We start from the raw sequence: 18,121 nt of genomic DNA, 5'->3' as shown, positions 1-18,121 counted from the left end.
CCGGCGCTCCGGGACCGTCGCGCCTCCTGACGCGACTGGCGCGGATCCATTGGCTGTTCGGATAGGTGCAGCAATCACCTCGCTGGTCGGAGAAATCGGCGACGGATCTTGAGCGGATGGATCTTGTTGCAGACTCGGCATCGGTAGGAACTGGAACCTCGAGTACATCTGCGCTCCAGCGCTATGGCGCTGCGTGGATGTGGAGACATGCGGTTGGCTATTACTGGCGGAATAGGACGGAGATAAAAATCGGAATTAGTAATAGAACCCTTGCGATTTGGAACACGGAATAGAGCTACAACACCACAGTTACATATAACATCGGAGTGACAGGCGACTGGTTATTGCGGGCAGACGGGCGCTTCCATCGGGAAAGGGACGACCTTCGCTATGGTCGTTGGTGTGCGAATTTGACATATGAAGGTGCCCGCTGCTGCGAACGGGGTGCATGCCCTGGATCATGCTTATGCAGGAGTGTGTGGTGGTGCTGATTGCACGTCTTGCATTGGTCACCACTGCGGCAGGTTCCCTCAGAATGTTCGTGGGCCAAGCAGTTTGAACAATAGCGGTTGTCGAGAACCGCACGGAGCCTCTTATGAGCGCTGAGCTTCAGGAACTGTTGGCATTTCCTGAGCGGGTGGAACCCGTTGCAGATTCGGCAACGGTAGGACTGCGCGCTTTGGGTACGCCTGCTTTCCAAGACAGCGGCACTGTGAATGGGACGGAATTTGTCCACCGAGCGGTTTGACTGGACGGAAATTCGTGTCGAGAACACAGACACGCCGCTCGTGGCCTCTGAAGACACTGGGCCTGAGAGCACCCATCCGAAAATCGTCTCTTGCGCCAGGAGAGAGCCGAAAATGTTATTCTTGGAGCCGCCTAGAAGCACGGACGGAAGAATGTCAGCTCCAATCAGGACGTCGATTTCGGAGCTCTCGGAGAACGTTGGATCAGCAAGCGGGACGTCAGGAAGTTCCTTCAGTAGGTCTCGTGGAATCGGATACGAGGGGAGCTTCCCGGCTAACTGCGGAAGAACATAAGCTGCAGTTTCCAGCTGCAGCCCGGGTCTGGAAGGCGCTCGGATGGCGAGAGTGCAGAGCTTGGTGGATTGGGCGGCAACTGTCTCGTTGAGCCCAGACACTCTGGTCTGAACTGGCGTAATTGGTGGGCTAATTTGACGAAACAACCTCTCCGTGATGAAGGTTGCCTCGGAACCAGAGTCGATTAAGGCTCGCGCTTGGAAATCGCGGCCTAAATGGCAAATGTTAATGAGGGCTGTGCCCAATAGAACGGCTCTTGAGCCGGAAGCAAAGCACACTTGCACATCAGTGTGATCTTGAGCGGCGCTCGTGCCCTGAGGAGTAGGCGCCGGTCGAGGCCTGGGTGGCGCCGTCGGATTTGGTGCGGTCGCGGAGGGATTATCGCGGTGCAGAAGGGTGTGATGACGGCTGCGGCACGTCAAGCAGCTATGGGCACTAGTGCAATCCCGCTGCTGGTGCCCTCTTGCAAAGCAGTTCAGGCAAAACTGCTTTCTCCTAATGTAGTCGGAGCGACCATCTACATCCATTTCAAGGAAACGCGGACATAGGCGAATAGGATGGTTCTCCCTCGAACAGAGATCGCACCCTCTTGGGGCCGGAGCCACTCTGGCCTCGTAGGAATTCAGCCTGCGCACTGGGGCGCTCGCAGCCGTCGGTCTTGGCGGAATTTGCCCTGAATTGCTAGGCCTGATGTCGTCGATCGCTTCCAGAGTGCGATGCCGCTCTGTCAGAAACGAATCTAACTCGTTCCATGTCGGAATTTCAGCCTTGTTGTGTATGGATTGCTCCCACATCGAAAGTGTGATTTTGGGAAGCTTTAGGGAAACCATATACACTAAGAGACAATCCCATGCCTCGATTTGAATGGAGGACATCTCTAAGGCTGTCAGACAACTCTAGACGGTGCCTTGCAGCTCCTTTAGAGCGGATCCGGACTCTTGGGGGACAGCCTGAATGTTGAAAAGGATTTTCAACTGGCTGTTGACAAGTAACCGCCGATTCTCGAAGCGGTCGGTGAGGCTTTGCCACGCGGAGATGAAGCCCTCATTTGTCAGAGGGGCTTTGGATACGATGGCGTGCGCATCGCCACTTGTTTTGGATAACAAGTGGAACAACTTTTCCACCGGTGTGAGGCGCGAGTTGTGAATATATATCGCGGTGAAAAGGTCTCTGAAGGTGGGCCACCGAAGATAATCGCCAGCGAAAACTTCTGTGTCCACTGGTGGCAATCGACAACCCATGGACGGGGGTGTGGGCATAGGGGCGGAAGCCGGAGTGGACTGGGCGGCGGCCCTGTCGATAATTCCCTGCAGCTGTACAAGACACCTCGAATATACGGAGTAGCACTCACTGTACTTGGATTCAAGCTCAGTGGCGGTGGCTGTACGGTCGGAGGACACTGAAAGTAGGTCGGAGCAGTTTTCATAGTTGTTCTCCACCTTATCCCACAGGGCCCGAATCAGATCCCGATGAACCTTGCACATGGCGGGGGAAAATCTATCGGTTTCAGGGGCGCTCGGAGTGTTGATGTCAGCCTCGAAATGGCTCACACGGTCCGTTGTGGAAATGAACTTGCGGAGGGCGATATCGAGTGCGGATTGAGCCATCTTGGCTACCGACCGAGTAGATCTGGATGAGGTACTGGGGGCAGTGTCGAGTGCCTCTTGACCTTTTGCCCTTGGAGTGGCAGTGGCCGCCTTTGGCTTTAACTGATCAGGCCGAGGAGATACGGACTGGGACCCTTCCAGAGTAATTGCCGGAATCAGAGGAGTCTGTTCCTCGTCTCCCGTGGGCATCCTTGAAGTCGAATGGGCCGCGAATCAGTTGGTCGCCGCAGGAAACGGACAAGTCCCGAACTCAATGGTTCGAAAACGTGACGGAAACCAAGTTTTGGAATGGGACTTGGGGTCACTTTGGCACAGGGGCGCACTAGGAACTGCCAGAAGCCGCGGAATTGTATAACTTATGCAGTACAAAATATCTTAGAAAATTCCGCACTCTGAGAACACAATGTGCTCGCTTACGGTCACACTGCTAGTGGATGCCGCGGGTGAATTCAAGAATTAAATGCCGGGCTCAGGTTCTGAGAGCCTCGGGCACAACCGAGAAAAGAATTGACGAAAACTCGTGAAGGAGGAAATCTCTCGAGTAAGGGCGTCGGGCGCCGACTTGGACGAAAAATAAATAAAACAACGAACGTCGACCGGAATGTCGAGGAACTTGAACTTGAACTTTCATAGCGAACGGTCGTGTTTTTGTTTTGCGCTCCGAACTTTTGTGTTGTTTTGCATTTAAACCACCGGGGTCCAAATTTTAAATTGTTAAAATACAATTCGTAATTTTGCCGTTTCGCTACGCGAGTGCATGTGCATGTGGCTTTCAGTGTTTAATTAATATACATATAATTATTCACCTTTAGTTTTTGTGTTTTTGCGTTTTCTTATCCCCTCTTTGCGTTGTCCCGTTTATTTGCTTCTAGCAGCAGCATTTAACCGGCTCCAAAGCTTTCGTGTTTCTCTTCTCACCCACGCTTACGCTCCCGCTCTCTTGTTTTTTTTTCGGTACTGCTTATCTGCGCACCGTGGTTAAAGACTAGTGAAAATGGTTCCAAATATGATTTGTGATATTAAAGGCTGCCAAAAGGAGGTTTTGGCAGATCAGCCCAGCCTTTACTGCTGGCTTTGCGATGCCGTCGTTCACGCTAAGTGTCTAAGCTTAACGGGCCGTATCGCTGACGCAATTTCGGCCAAAAATGGCTTGCGCTATTGTTGCCATGCCTGTCGTGAGGTGGAGAAGGATATGTTATCCTTCATGCGGCAAACCAAAAGCGGTTTTAGTGAACTTAGGGTCAACTTTCGCAAAACAAATGACCTGTTCACAGCGCTGGACGCTCAATTTAGCGGCATGAAGCTGTTAAGCGAGTCACCAAAGCGCAAAAAATCCGCTGCTGGTCGGCTGCAGTTGGGCGAACCCCAGCCACCAAAGATTTGGCACACTCCCTCGGCACAGCCCCCGACACTGACGCCAACTCCAATGGTGTTAAGATCGGGAACGGCTAAAGATTCGGCATTCGAAGGTGCCGGGGCAGTAATGGCATCAGATCCGCCACTGTTATTAGTTGAGTCCGCTGCGGGGTCTCAATCTCTGACACCGCAGACTTCAAAAAAAATCTCAGCTATCCCAAAGGGCAAAAATAGGGCTGAACCACTAGTAGAAGTCGGTAATGCTGCGTTACCAAAGACCATCACCGCTATTCCACCACTAAAAACAATATTTGTTTCTCGGCTTGCCCCTGATCTCGCATCGGAAGATGTACTAGCTCATATACTGAGCAAAACACAAGCCAAAAATGTGAAAGTGGAAAAATTCAATTTTTCATATGTACCCCAGAGATATCTCATCTTTTAAAATAAGTGTCTCCCTTGAGCTTTTTGACTCAATTTGTTCGGGTGACTTCTGGCCCGAGCACGCGGTAGTTAAGGAGTTCGAGGTGAAAATAAAGAAAAAACGGCCTTCACGGCCGGCACAAACCACAGTGACTGCGGGCGTCACGGCAGTGCCAAAAAACTAAATACCTCCCTCCTACTTTCCTATCAGAACACTAGAGGCTTACGCAGCAAGCTCTCTAAATTGTATTCTGATAGTCTTTCGTTTGCATCCCAGGTGATTGTGTTTACCGAAACCTGGTTAAAGCCGGAGATTTTCAGCTCCGAAATTTTTCCGGGTAAGTACACAACTTATAGATTGGACCGTCTTTCCCAGCGAGGTGGTGGAGTTTTAATTGCCGTTGACTCCACCCTTAGTTCCGAACTGGTTCAAATTGACGATCTCACAGGTATTGTGTAAAACTATCATTTCCAGGTAGTTTTATCTATATAACCTGTTCTTACGTTCCTCCATCTGCTGAAGAGCCTATTTATTGGAAACACCTTTCGGCAATTCAGGTCGTTTCCAACATGCTTTCGGATAGAGACCAACTAATAACTCTAGGAGACTTCAATATACCTGGAGCTCGTTGGTCATCAGATGGTACGTCCAATGTCCTCCAAACTGCGGCACAGCATGACCTGATAGATGGCTTGCTTGACATTTCTTTGTCCCAAGTTAACCATGTCTTTAATTCTTTAAATCGCTTACTAGATCTGTGTTTCGTCTCTGATCCTGTAGGTGTAAACTTAACAAGAGTCGATCCATTGACGCTTCCCGAAGACCCTTACCATCCTACTTTCGAAGTGACCATCGATTTGGGGACTGTCGCAAAGACAAAACCTGATTTGAGTTGCTCAGCGACTAAAGTTCGCTGCTTCCGTAAAGCAAATTTTCAAACCCTAGATATCTTGATTTCCCAATTTAATTGGTCTGAACTTTACAGATGTACTGACATGGCGTCCGCCGTGGATATTTTTTACAGTGCCATGAATTCGTTCTTTGCATTGTGTGTTCCTTTAGCCTATCCGTCGGTTTCTAGTAAACCACCTTGGTTCACCAAAGAGCTGACACGCCTAAAAAACGTTAAGTCTAGGCTTTATAATCGCTATAAACGCACCGGATCTCCTACTGTTCATTCAAGGTATCTTAGTGCTCGGTCGAATTTCACCGTGCTTAACGCGCAATGTTATAAAAGTTATTTAACTCGCTGTAGGGTTCAGTTCACGCAGGACCCGAAACAGTTTTATAACTTTGTTAATACTAAGCGGAAACCCAATTTACATCCTTCATCGCTTTCGTTCAAGAACGCTACAGCAAACTCTGATCAGGCCATCGCCGATCTCTTTGCCGAGTTTTTCAAAACTACGTATTGTTCCTTAAATTGCTTAGATCAGACTTACTCTTTTGATTTGCCCAAGTCGAACCTAATTTTCAGTCCTATTTTAACCGAAAGCTCCCTTAGTTCGGATCTTCATCGTGTAAAACCAGTTTACTCACCGGGTCCCGATGGAATACCAGGCTGCGTGCTCAGGTATTGTGCCGGAGCTCTGTGCAATCCCCTTCTGAAATTGTTTACCTTATCTTTAGAAACCTCAGAATTTCCCCTTATTTGGAAGGAATCATTTATCATTCCTCTCCACAAAAAAGGTAGCAAATCGGACGCCAGCAACTATAGAGGAATCTCTAAGTTGTCGGCAATTCCAAAACTTTTCGAGAATGTAATTACTCCCCACTTGCAGCATTTATGCAGATCCGTAATTTCACCATGTCAGCATGGTTTTATGAGGCGAAGATCGACCACTACAAATCTTCTGGAACTCACCTCCTTCATTATTAGAGGTTTCCAACGTAACTTACAAACCGACGTGATTTACACAGACTTCAGTAAAGCTTTTGACTCGGTTAATCACTCTCTTCTTGTAAGGAAGCTTGACTTAATCGGGTTTCCTGTCGATCTTCTTAAATGGATTTTGAGCTATTTGAGTGACAGAACTCAAAAGGTTCTGTTTAAAAATGCTCTATCCAAATTCCTCAGAGTCACTTCTGGCGTCCCACAGGGTAGCCACCTCGGCCCGCTGCTATTTACATTGTTTATCAATGACCTCCCGCTGGTTCTAACGAATTCTAGAGTACTTATGTACGCTGATGACGTTAAACTATGCTTGCAGTATACGGACAGCTCTTGCCAGTCAGACCTGCAATCGGATCTTAATAACTTTCAAGCATGGTGTCGTGCTAATTTATTACATCTCAATAGCTCTAAATGCAAGCTGATGACATTTTCACGTGTCACTCCACAGTTTGCAACTTATATGCTAAATGATTGCGCTCTTGAAAGAATATCTCTTGTTGATGATTTAGGCGTTCGCTTAGACCCTAAACTTTCGTTCTCTGAACATATTTCGTGCATGGTTAATAAAGCCAAAGGCATGCTCGGTTTTATTAAGAGGTGGTCGAAGGAATTCGATTCCCCTTATATAACGAAGACCCTTTTTACTTCGTTAGTTCGCCCTATATTGGAGTATGGTTCATGCGTCTGGAGTCCTCAATTCGGAATCCATATTAACCGTATTGAATCTGTACAAAAGAACTTTTTACTTTTCGCCCTCCGTGGCCTACCTTGGGATGCTGATGAGAGGCTACCGTCCTATTCAAGTAGACTCCTATTAATTAACTTACCCTCCCTAGCTAACCGTAGAACGATGCTTGGTGTCGTATTCCTTCATAACCTAATAAACGGTGATGTTGAGAGCCCCTTTCTTTTAGGGCAGCTTAACTTCCACGTTCCCCGACTAACATCTAGAACCCTAATCCCTTTATTTGTAAATCACTGTAGGCGGGAGTTTGAAGTACATGAACCCTTTAGGGTTTTATGTACGGATTACAACCGCCTCTCTGACATTATAATTCGTAGTGACAGCCCTTCCGTACTAAAAACTTTAATACTTGTTGAGTTAGCTCGTAATGTATCACCTTAGTCTGATTTTGCATGCGTTTTTTATTTATTTATCGTAGTATTTAGTTACATTATATTAATTTTTTTAATATTTATTTTGCATGCGTTTTTATTTATTTATCGTAGTTATTAGTTAGTTACATAATATTATATTTTTTTATATTTATTTTGCATGCGTTTTTACTTATTATATTTATTTTGCATGCGTTTTTACTTTTATTTTACTTTTATATATATATTAATAAATTTTATTTTTTTTCTTAGTAAATTTTACTCTCGTATCGTAACTCTCGTAACGTTTCCTCGTTCTTTTCTTCTTTCATTTACCGCGTCTATCTAGTTCGCGATTCGTGCCGTACGTCACGCGGCTGCGCCCCTCGGTCGGTTGGGCGGGAGGTGGAAGCGGGACCCCGCGCGAAAAAAAAAAAAAAAAAAAAAAAAAAAATCTGTATTTACGTGTCTCGGATGAGAAAGTTGTATCCGGCTTTGGTCGGCTCAGAACAGGACTAAACAGCGACCCACGAATGTTTGGTTTCTTCCCGCAATAAATGAATTAATCCACCAATAATTCGAAAAAAATTATTGGCCGCAAATAATTAGTTAATAATTCGGAAAATTATTGGCCGCAAATACTTAATTAATAATTCGGAAAATTATTACGGAGCCGGAAAGGTGAAATTAAAACCTTGGCTTTCGTTTGGAAGAACACGGGCACTGGGTTCTGCCGCCGGCAAAAACAACCCCAATAAAAAACACAGGTTAATTTGGAAAAGGCGGAAAAAAAAACACAGTCGTAATCGCACCCGTGAATTGATTTGCCGTTTTGTCCTAAACGTTTGTTGTTTTGTCGCGGTTTATATATATATTTTAATATATTTTATATTTTATTTTAATTTATTTTATTTGAATTTTGAAATGTTTATTTATTGGTCGTTCCTGTGTAGGAGGCGGAAAATATATTGTTTGGGCATGCATGCATATGGAAATATATGTGTATGTGTAAGGCTTGTGTTTCACAGTGGAGCTTCGAGAAGTGGACTGTATTTGGATTGGCGGAATAGCACAAATTATGTGGAGAAAAAAATTGCACACAAAAAAAATATCGCGGCAACGGCGAACTGTTCGGCGAACAGGGAACTCCCGAAACAATTACTTTCCGGCTGCCTAATATTAATTATGCCTTTTTTTTTTTTTCACCACACAATTTCACATTGCCTTTTGATTTTCGCGGAGCTGCCGATACACCGGAGCAACGGAGGAACGGAGAATCGAAAAAAGCCAGGAATATGGCGACACACACAAAGCGGAGGCGGATAGAAAATTTCCACGAAACGACGAGAATGGAGGAATGGAAATTTCTCAACTGCCGTTGTGTCAGGAAAACTCGGACTTGGAGTCGACACGGAAAATCTTGCAGCAGAGTGAACGAAATTCAATGTTCGGACCACTGCTGAAGATCGGCAGAGAGGGGGGAGACGGAATGCTCGTACTTATCTTTGGAAAAAAACGCCGATAACTGCTGGTGGGGCGGAGTTGAAAATACTCCGGAATCCAAAAAATCCGGCTCTGATGGACCAAAATGTTGGGGGCGGCGCTTCCTTCCTTCGGGAAAATGGGCTGGATGATGATGAAAAGAACTCCCACGGCGCAAGCGAAGAATATTCCGGAGACGAAATGAAAAGTAGCGGGGGCGTCGTGGGTAAATTCAAGATCAGCTTTATTTCGCTGCATACGTCGAACTAACTCTAAGCTTAAGCAAACGGCCCGCTTACTCCGCTAAGCGAGAGCGAGAGAGCGGCAGCGGCCGATCCGAGTGTTCGGCAACGAAGCCCGAGGCCCGCGCTCGAGAGTGCGAAAGCGCTTAGCGCTGCGGGAGAGCGAGCGCGGGAGATCAAGAGGGCGAGAGCGGGCGAGCGTTGCTACGCTGGGAGCGCTTGAGGTTTTGGACGCTCAGACGCTCGGTGGGCAGAGGGGGAACAGGGGCCTCCTGGCGTAAACAAATACATTCAACTCATCATCATTTAAATTACTTGCCAGTGTGTCTAGACTAGAGGACATGAATCGGAAAGAGTCTAAAAATCTAATTTCTAGGGTATTATTTCCTACAGGTATATATTTAGATAATGATATATATAATTCTTTATTGCATGGAATTACACGTATTTCGCCTTCTGTTTCCCCGAGCTCTTTCACAAACAAATGCGCATCATACTTGGAAAGGTTGTGAAAGAACACGGGTATGAAATTACCTGTTTTATATCTTAGATTACACTCGTTATGAGCTGCACCTCGAAATTGGCCTGTGAAATGGCAGTGATCTCTCACTCTATCATTTCCTAATTCACCCTTACATATATGACAATTCATAGCGGACGCAAATTTTATTTCATCCTGTTGACTCATTGATAATGGTATTATTTTTGACATATGATTTTGATATATCTCGGACAAATCGGACGTTAAATTTTCAATGAAAGTGCGACTAACATTTCCACCTGTTTTTAAAACTGACTTATCTAAACTAGAATCAAATGCACACTTTATATAAAGCCTAGTACTCTGACGAGAAAAAACCCGCTGTCTAAATTAGACAGCGGAATCGCTGTTTATTTCACTACCGAGGTAGTGTGACCAAAAAAAATTAAGGAAAACCCTGAAATGCCATGAAAATGTACTGTTTATGGTCACACTGGACAGCTGTTTGTAAACAAATATTCAAAAAAAATATTAAAAATATTAATAAATATTGCATTAAAATGTATTTTGTGGGTTAAATTCCATATTATGGGCTTCCCCTTGACAGCCCCTATCAATGCCACCTTTTTCCTTCAACTTTCCCTCCATTAGGGGTGTCTAAATAAATCAAATGAATTATTTAGACAGCGCGATATCAGCTGTTTACTATCTTGATCTGGCAACGCCATTCATTTTCGCAGGCTTCATTTTCGTCGTCAGAGTACCGAAAAAAACGACGTGTCTAAAAGTTCTTCTTCTTTTTTTTCGACACCGTTTTTTTATATGGAGTTTGGCCGCTGTCTAAATTTATACAGCGGTTTTTTCTCGTCAGAGTACTAGGCTTAATATGAAAATGAAATAGGAATATGCTTATTTACAATTTGTGATTTTTCACTTACTGCTATTGAGGCAGGCTCCAGGATACACTCAAAGTCTGCGTAAACTGTAAAAGGGACCTCCAGTTGACTATGATAATTTGAAAACTCCAGCGTTGTGGCTTTCACATGAGGTCCTGTGGTGACCACTTTGCTGCAGACTTCGTGATGCTTTTCAAACCTCTCATCGCTTGTTGAGTAGCTTAAACATCTGTTGCAGAACATACGTTGAATTCTTTGATTCCCAATTTGTGATGTAAGTAGTCTATAAATAAAAATATAAAATTTAATTAGTATACAAATTAGAATGTATATATATATATATATATATATATATATATATATATATATATATATATATATATATATATATTTTTTTTTTTTTTTTTAATTTTTTATATTTTACTTACCTTGACATATGTTTTATCCAGACGACATGTCCTAGAATGTTTGCAGTTGGTCCATCCACAAATAATAAATTGATGTGGAATTCCTTTTCGACAGCATCCGAAAAAAGTGGTCCAAACACTTTACCCAGTTTTTCATTATACCCAAACACATTTATGCTAATGTGTGGGTTTTGAGCAGTGAACTTCCCAACTTCACGTATTTCCATTGGGAAATTTAAGCCAGTGAAATCTAATTTCGTGGATGGACCTACATAAATCACGCTTGATGAAATGTTCACTTTATATGTTGAACATCTTTGTGACTTTTTGCTTTTCGAAAAGCTGGATAATATTGCCCACTTAAAGCAATATTCGTCTTTGTTTTGGACGTTAATCACAGCATTTTTGTTTTGAAGTTTTTGTGGTAGTTTAAAGGGTCCGCTTCCTTTCAATGGGTCACATTTTAACATATTTAACTCGACTCTAATTATGCGGGTTAGAGTCCATCCGCTGTCCCTTTCCTGGAACTCACTCATTTTTGTTTCGATTTCATCTTTGTGGAAATTGAACAGCATTATCAAATTGGAGGCTGATGAAACCATTGTCATTTTACTTTGGAATGACTTTATCTCCACTTGAGTTACATGCTCCTTTACAAGCATATACTCAGCAAACAACTCGAAATTTATTTTCGATGAAATGTGAGAGGTTAACACTCTCTCAATATGAGGGATCAGCGCTAGACTCGCCTCATTTAAAAATTCGCAGGGATTTCTAACAGGAACTCCCTCATTAACATACATGTATTGAAGGATTCGACCCTTGAATCCATCCAAAATTTGTTTAACGCTCCCATCTACAAGTCGCGTTGCATAAAACTTGTGGGATTCTGTGCGGACATGATGATGCCATTGCACACCCACAGCCAGAACCATCTGGCAGGATTGGCAGTAAATGCCATTCATATTGTTGTAGTTGCTGAACTGGTTGTAGTTGTTGTAATTGTTGTAGTTGTTCATGATGATGTTTTTGTTGATTTCGTTGAAGGCAATATAGGTGTTTATGGTGATGATATGCACGTTGTTGATGATGATGTTTTTGTTGTTCACGTTGACGTTCACGTTTTTTTTTTTTTGAATGTTTATAAATTTTTTGTTTTTTGTTATTGTTTTTTTTCTTTTGTTTTTAATTTTTTATATTTTTGCTTTTGTTGTAATAATGTTAATACATTTTTTGTATTTTGTTTTTAATGTTTTATATTTTTGTCAATGTTTGTTTTTATGTAAACAAATTTCACTTTTTGAATTTTTGTTTTTTTTTTCTTAAAACCAATTTTACATACACTTATTCACTTTTTAAACGTAAAATTTTGTTTTATAATTTTTTTAAGGTAAACACCGGCGTGTACAAATTGTTCGGGCCACAAACTGTGAGTGAATCCTTAGGATCTAGGATTTTCCTCGTAGACCCGAAATCATTCGCATAAGATGCAAAATTTTTTTTTATTTTTTGTCAGTTTTGCTTTTAACGTAATGGACAGGAACCCGGCTATTTTATCTTGGGTAGTTGGCATTTAGTTGATCGTTTGTACTCATACCCCACACCATTATATAAGAGTAGGGTCGATGATAGCACTAAATTTACTCATGCTCTTTCAAGATTTGTTTTTGTTTTTCATTATAAGAAAAAGAAGGTGCTGTAAATGTGTGAGATCGCTTACCTTTTTTGCTAGACGATCCCTGAATTTCTTTTTAGTAAGCATTCGTTGGCATGTGTCCTTTGTTGAAAGGGAAAGTGATCCTTTTTTATCAACACCGAAAATCTCGATCAATGGTACCCTTTTCTCCCCATTCACCCACCCATTGATAAATGAGCTGTAACCTTTTGACTCCATATTTATCACAGCCAAAAATCTCGGCTGACCTTTTCATCCCTCCCTCTTCATTGCATTGTGCGTTTGCAGGTGTACGCGGTGTCATCTTCATCCCTTTAAGGATTGCACTGACCTTTTCACCCTCCATCCCCTTTTGGTGTGGGATTTGATTGTGGGAAACGAATGCGTGCGGGTCGAACGCTATCGCTCCCTCGTTTCGAGCCGTTTCGAGTGCGCCTTCGGGGCGGTAACGTTCCCGCTCCCGCGCGGATCGAACGTTATCGCTCCCTCTCGAAGCCGTTTCGAGTGCGTCTTCGAGGCGGTAACGCTCCCGCTCGCGCGCGGGTCGAACGATATCGCTCCCTCGCATACGCACTCGAAGACGTATCGTGTGCGTTATCGCTCCCTCGCTCGAGTGCGTCTTCGGGGCGGTACCGCTTCCGCACACGTTTCTCACGTGTCCTCAATCCATTCAATCACACCCTAATCAATTTTTATTACCCTACCCTTTTAAGGTGACAGGGGTCAGATCACCCCTATCTATTTAATTAATGACCCTAATTAGCAATTAAGATAAAACTGGCCTGGATGTTAGATTCCCCTACTACTTAAATAAAACTATCACTATAAATAAAACACCCCACATATATACATACAGTCACGGACAAAAGTCTACGTACGACCCCTTTTTTTGGGTTTTACCCACTCCTATAGATTTGACAAGAAAAGTAATGATGCAGGCTTGTTTTAAATGCTATTACTATACTACAACTAAAATTTCATTCGAATTCAACATTAACTTCTAAAGTTATAAACAAAAAACGAAAAAAAGACAGTGACAAAAGTGTACGTACGATTGCTTACTATGCACTTTTATGATATAATATTGATATAAGGAACAAAAGTTAATATATTTTTGGGTTACCATGGACATCAATAACTGCTTGTAAATGTCTGGGCATCAAAGCCACCCAATTATCCTGCTCCCTCTTCCTTATTTTAGCCCACTCTTCTTGTAGCCTCTATTTAAGGATAGGAGCACTACTCATTGCGTGTTTTCGACCTTTCTGCTTAAAATGTTGTCCAATATAATATATAATATTTAAGTCCTAAGTCCTAAACTAAAAAATAATTGCCGGGGACCATAATACACCAGCGAATCCCTCACGATCTGCGCCGTACGCTCGTCCTGTTTGAAGATCTAGCCCGTAACGGGGCATAATTTGTCCAGATATGATGTCCAACAATGATCGAATATGGTGTTTTCCTACAAACGATCCATATTACACTCGATAAAGGCCTAAATTCCTATTCCCGAGGCGTTAACTACGCCCCACACCATGAAACCCCCACCAAGCATCTTATTCCTATGTTATTCCTATGGAAAAGCACGGTGGTGGGAAGTTGCATGGTGTCGGTAGCAGCTACACCCCCGGAATTTGAAAATTTGGTCCTTGTCGAGTGTAATATGGATCGTTTGTAGGAAAACACCATATTCGATCATTGTTGGACATCATATCTGGACAAATTATGCCCCGTTACGAGCTAGATCTTCAAACAGGCCGAGCGTACGGCGCAGATCGTGAGGGATTCGCCGGTGTATTATGGTCCCCGGCAATTATTTTTTAGTTTAGCACTTAGGACTTAAATATTATATATTATATTGGAAAAAATTTTAAGCAGAAAGGTCGTCCGCAATCTCTAGCCATGTGCCCCATTTGCCAGCAATTATAGCAGCGAATGGCTTCAAGAACAAGCACACGTGCTTGGGGCTTCCCCAATTTAGTCTGCTCCTCCGGCAGATCCACCTGTCGTCCAATGCCGCACATGGCAAAAAAATATTGTAGGGCACTTTCTCCAGATAATTTCTTCCTGGCTTCCAGCTGTTTGAACACATCAAATGCACTGATCTTGAGGTCAAAAACGGCAATTACTTCTGCTTGCAGCCTCGGCCAATTTAGGGCTGCTGTTTCGTTCATGAATGCTCTTGCAGATCCGGTCAACAAACGTTTGGCGAAAATAAAACGATTTTTCTCCCACACGCCGTATATATCCATGATGTTTGAAAAATCGTCAATCCAACGCAATACAGGGTATCCATTGTCCCCAAAAAACGGTTGAATTAGGGCGTTCAGATCACGGATATCGATAATGGTTTCTTGAGTTTGGCCTTCGTTCAACGCTTTTTCCAAATCAGCCACCCGTTTACGCGCAGCGTACAACTTTTGAATTTGCTGAAGGTGTTGTAGCTCTGCCTCTAAGTTCGCCGACACTCGTTCACGGCTCTGCATGTCCACCGCCGCCACATCAAAGTTTCTCAGATTTTCGTCATTCGCCGACACTCGTTCATGATTCTGCATGTCCACCGCCGACACATCAATACTTCTCAGAATTTGGTAATAGGTTCAGCAAGACCTCCAGCAAATAAGTAGACAGGGTTTTAAGTAGGTTTTGATTTGGTTTCTTTTATTGGTATATTCAGTTTTGGTTTGGTCATTGATATATTCTGTTTTGGTTTGGTCGGAGCAACCTTTGTTGTCGTTCCGAACTCACATTCGTCTGTGTCTTGATCAATATGAATTTAAAGCTAGGGGAGTCTAGGTCCCTTAGCTGCGCTGCCAAAAGCGGCAGCGGAGAGTCGTATATATATTCTTAAATATTCTTAAATACATAGCACATACATGTGGTCCGCTCGTGTAGCATTTATGCTGACACTTGCACTCTTTGTGTGCGGGCCAATATATACATAAGTGGGTAGTTCGTATTTCGTCCACTTAAGGTTTATGACCGAGACCTTGAAAAAACATTGAAACTAAGTGTTACAGTGTGTACCCGTTAAGTACAGTGGGTATTCAATATATGTGCATACTACATCTCCCTCCTTTTGAAAAATAACGTAATATAGTGAAATTATTTTATAATTATATACCATATATATTTATATAAAAATTGTTTTTGAGTTTTAAAATTTTTCAATTTTTTCTTTTTTGTGATTTTAGTTACCTTATGTATGATGATTTTAATAGTATTTATGCTATGTATGGCCATACGTGAAATATAAAAAGAACTAAATTGGTTATGAAATAAATGGTTTTAATCTATCGTTGTGTACTACTTGTCTTTTATTTTTAATATTTGTTATAGTTATGTTATCACTAACTCCTATTGATTCTACCTTATAAGGACCTGTATATTTAAAGTCTAACTTATGACCAGTTTCATTTTTTAATAAAACCTGGTCTCCTATTTTTAATTCAAAGTCTAAGCTATTTTTGTCGTACCTATGTTTTTGTTTTTGTTTGTTAATATCTAGCATTATTCTAGCTCTCTTATACGCCTGTTCCAATCTAAGTTTAGATTCCTTAGCATAGTCTTCTATATTATATAATGGATCTATTCTATCTATGCTATTAAAATGTTTTGGCAAATTTGAAGATTTACCAAAGACTAACTCGTATGGACAATAATCATGTGCCATAGAGGTGGTTGTATTAAAACAATATACGAAGTATTATAGCCATACATCCCAGTCTTTTTTATCAACTGAGATATATGAGAGTATGAACTCGTTAAGTATTCTGTGGCTTCGTTCCACTGTTCCGACAGTCTGGTGATGGTGTGCAGTAGAAGTTATGTTTTTGATATTTAAGTATTTACATAAGTCTTCAATTATCGAATTTTTATATTCTGTTCCCATGTCCGTAATGAACGTTTTCATTGGACCGTACTTTAGAATAAAATCTTCGAATATAGCTTTCGCTACTGTGTTTGCACTTTTATTTTGTATTGGTATTGCCACCAAATACTTTGTCAAATCGCATATTAATGTTACCGCGTATTCATTTCCATTGTTAGATTTTGGTAGTGGAGCAATTGTATCCACAATTACCCTGTCAAAAGCTCTTTGCAGAGTTTCTGATATTGTTAGTGGAGTCTTCGTATTTTTAGTCGTTTTGGACTTCTAGCATTTTGGACATTTTCTTATGTACTCTTTTATATCTTTGGACATATTTTTCCAGTAGTAGTGTCTCTGGACCTTGGCCAAGGTTTTTGTAATGCCTGTGTGATCTCCTTGTATGGGATCGTCATAGAATGTAGACAGTATTGCTTCTTGTTCTTTTTTATTGTTTATTATGGTCGCCGGGTTGAGTAGCGCTACTCTTAATAATTTCAATATTTTATTGCCCATTATTTTAAAATTATCAATTGAAACTAGATCAAAGATATTTTCCCACGGTGCCACCATGAGTTGGCTGATTTTGTTATTACCGGCCTGCTTTTCAAGCCTTGGGAAGAATTGACCTAAGTCAAAGGTTTGAATAAACACATTTTATTATTTATATGCATAGTCACTACTTTACGTACTTCATCATTATTAATGACTTCATATACGTTGGGCTTTGAAGCTTTTTCTTCAGATTGCCTAGGCAATTCTGTTTGTTGTTCTCCTGCGCAGGATTGCTGTCTACTTTGATTTCTTGTAGTGACTTTATTTATAGTTCCAGTAATATTCTGGCATTTAGATGTCCACTCGAATCTACATCTTTTACATCTTTTTTACATAACCTGTTTATGTGACGAGAATAGTCGGCAACATTTTTTATAAAGCGCCTATAGTAATTGCAAAATGCAACGAATCGTCTAGCTCTGTCTGCATAATGTGGGACTGGATAGTTCTTTATAACGTCATATTTTTTGTCGTCTGGCAAGATGTCTTTATCAGTGCATTTATGTCCCAAAAATGTGACTTCATGCATGAAAAATGACCATTTTTCAGGATGTAACTTTAGGTTATGTTTCCTACATTTTTCGAAGACATCAGTTAAATTCTTGAGCATATGTTTTTCGGAACATCCTATGACTATTAAGTCATCCATATAAAGAAATGCTTGAGACGGTTCTAATCCTGAGAAAGCGATAGTCATCATTCTCTGGAATGAATTTGGGGCTAATTTCAAGCCAAATGGTAATCGCGTAAAGCGATACGAACCATTGCTCGTTGAAAATGACGTTATATCCCTGGAACTTTTTTTAAGTTCAATTTGCTGAAAACCAGACATTAAGTCTAGGCATGAAAAATATTTTGCTCTACCTAGTTGATCTAGAGTATCATTAATTCTAGGTAGTGGGAATTTATCTGACAATAATTTTTTATTAATTTAACGATAGTCGATTACTAATCGTCATTTTTTCTTGTCAGAGTCCGGAAGAGACTTCTTCGGAACTAATAAAAGTGGGCTATTATAAGCTGAGGCTGATGGTTCGACTATTTTGTCGTCTATCAATTTTTGCACTTAGGCTTGAATTTCTTGCACTTGGCTGTG

General features: G+C 42.0%; 1 protein-coding gene across 1 annotated transcript; it reads right to left on the bottom strand.

The window, feature by feature from the left end:
* Positions 1-388: 388 nt before the first annotated feature.
* Positions 389-1,915, bottom strand: LOC138929021 (uncharacterized). The gene has a single exon (XM_070287504.1). It carries the CDS (start codon positions 1,913-1,915, stop codon positions 389-391), a length of 1,527 nt encoding a protein of 508 aa, XP_070143605.1.
* Positions 1,916-18,121: the final 16,206 nt, after the last annotated feature.

The sequence above is a fragment of the Drosophila kikkawai genome, chromosome 3R (genome assembly GCF_030179895.1).
Source record: "Drosophila kikkawai strain 14028-0561.14 chromosome 3R, DkikHiC1v2, whole genome shotgun sequence".
Lineage (NCBI taxonomy): Eukaryota > Metazoa > Arthropoda > Insecta > Diptera > Drosophilidae > Drosophila > Drosophila kikkawai.
Note: the sequence above shows the minus strand (reverse complement) of the source record. Positions and strands in the feature narration are given on the sequence as shown.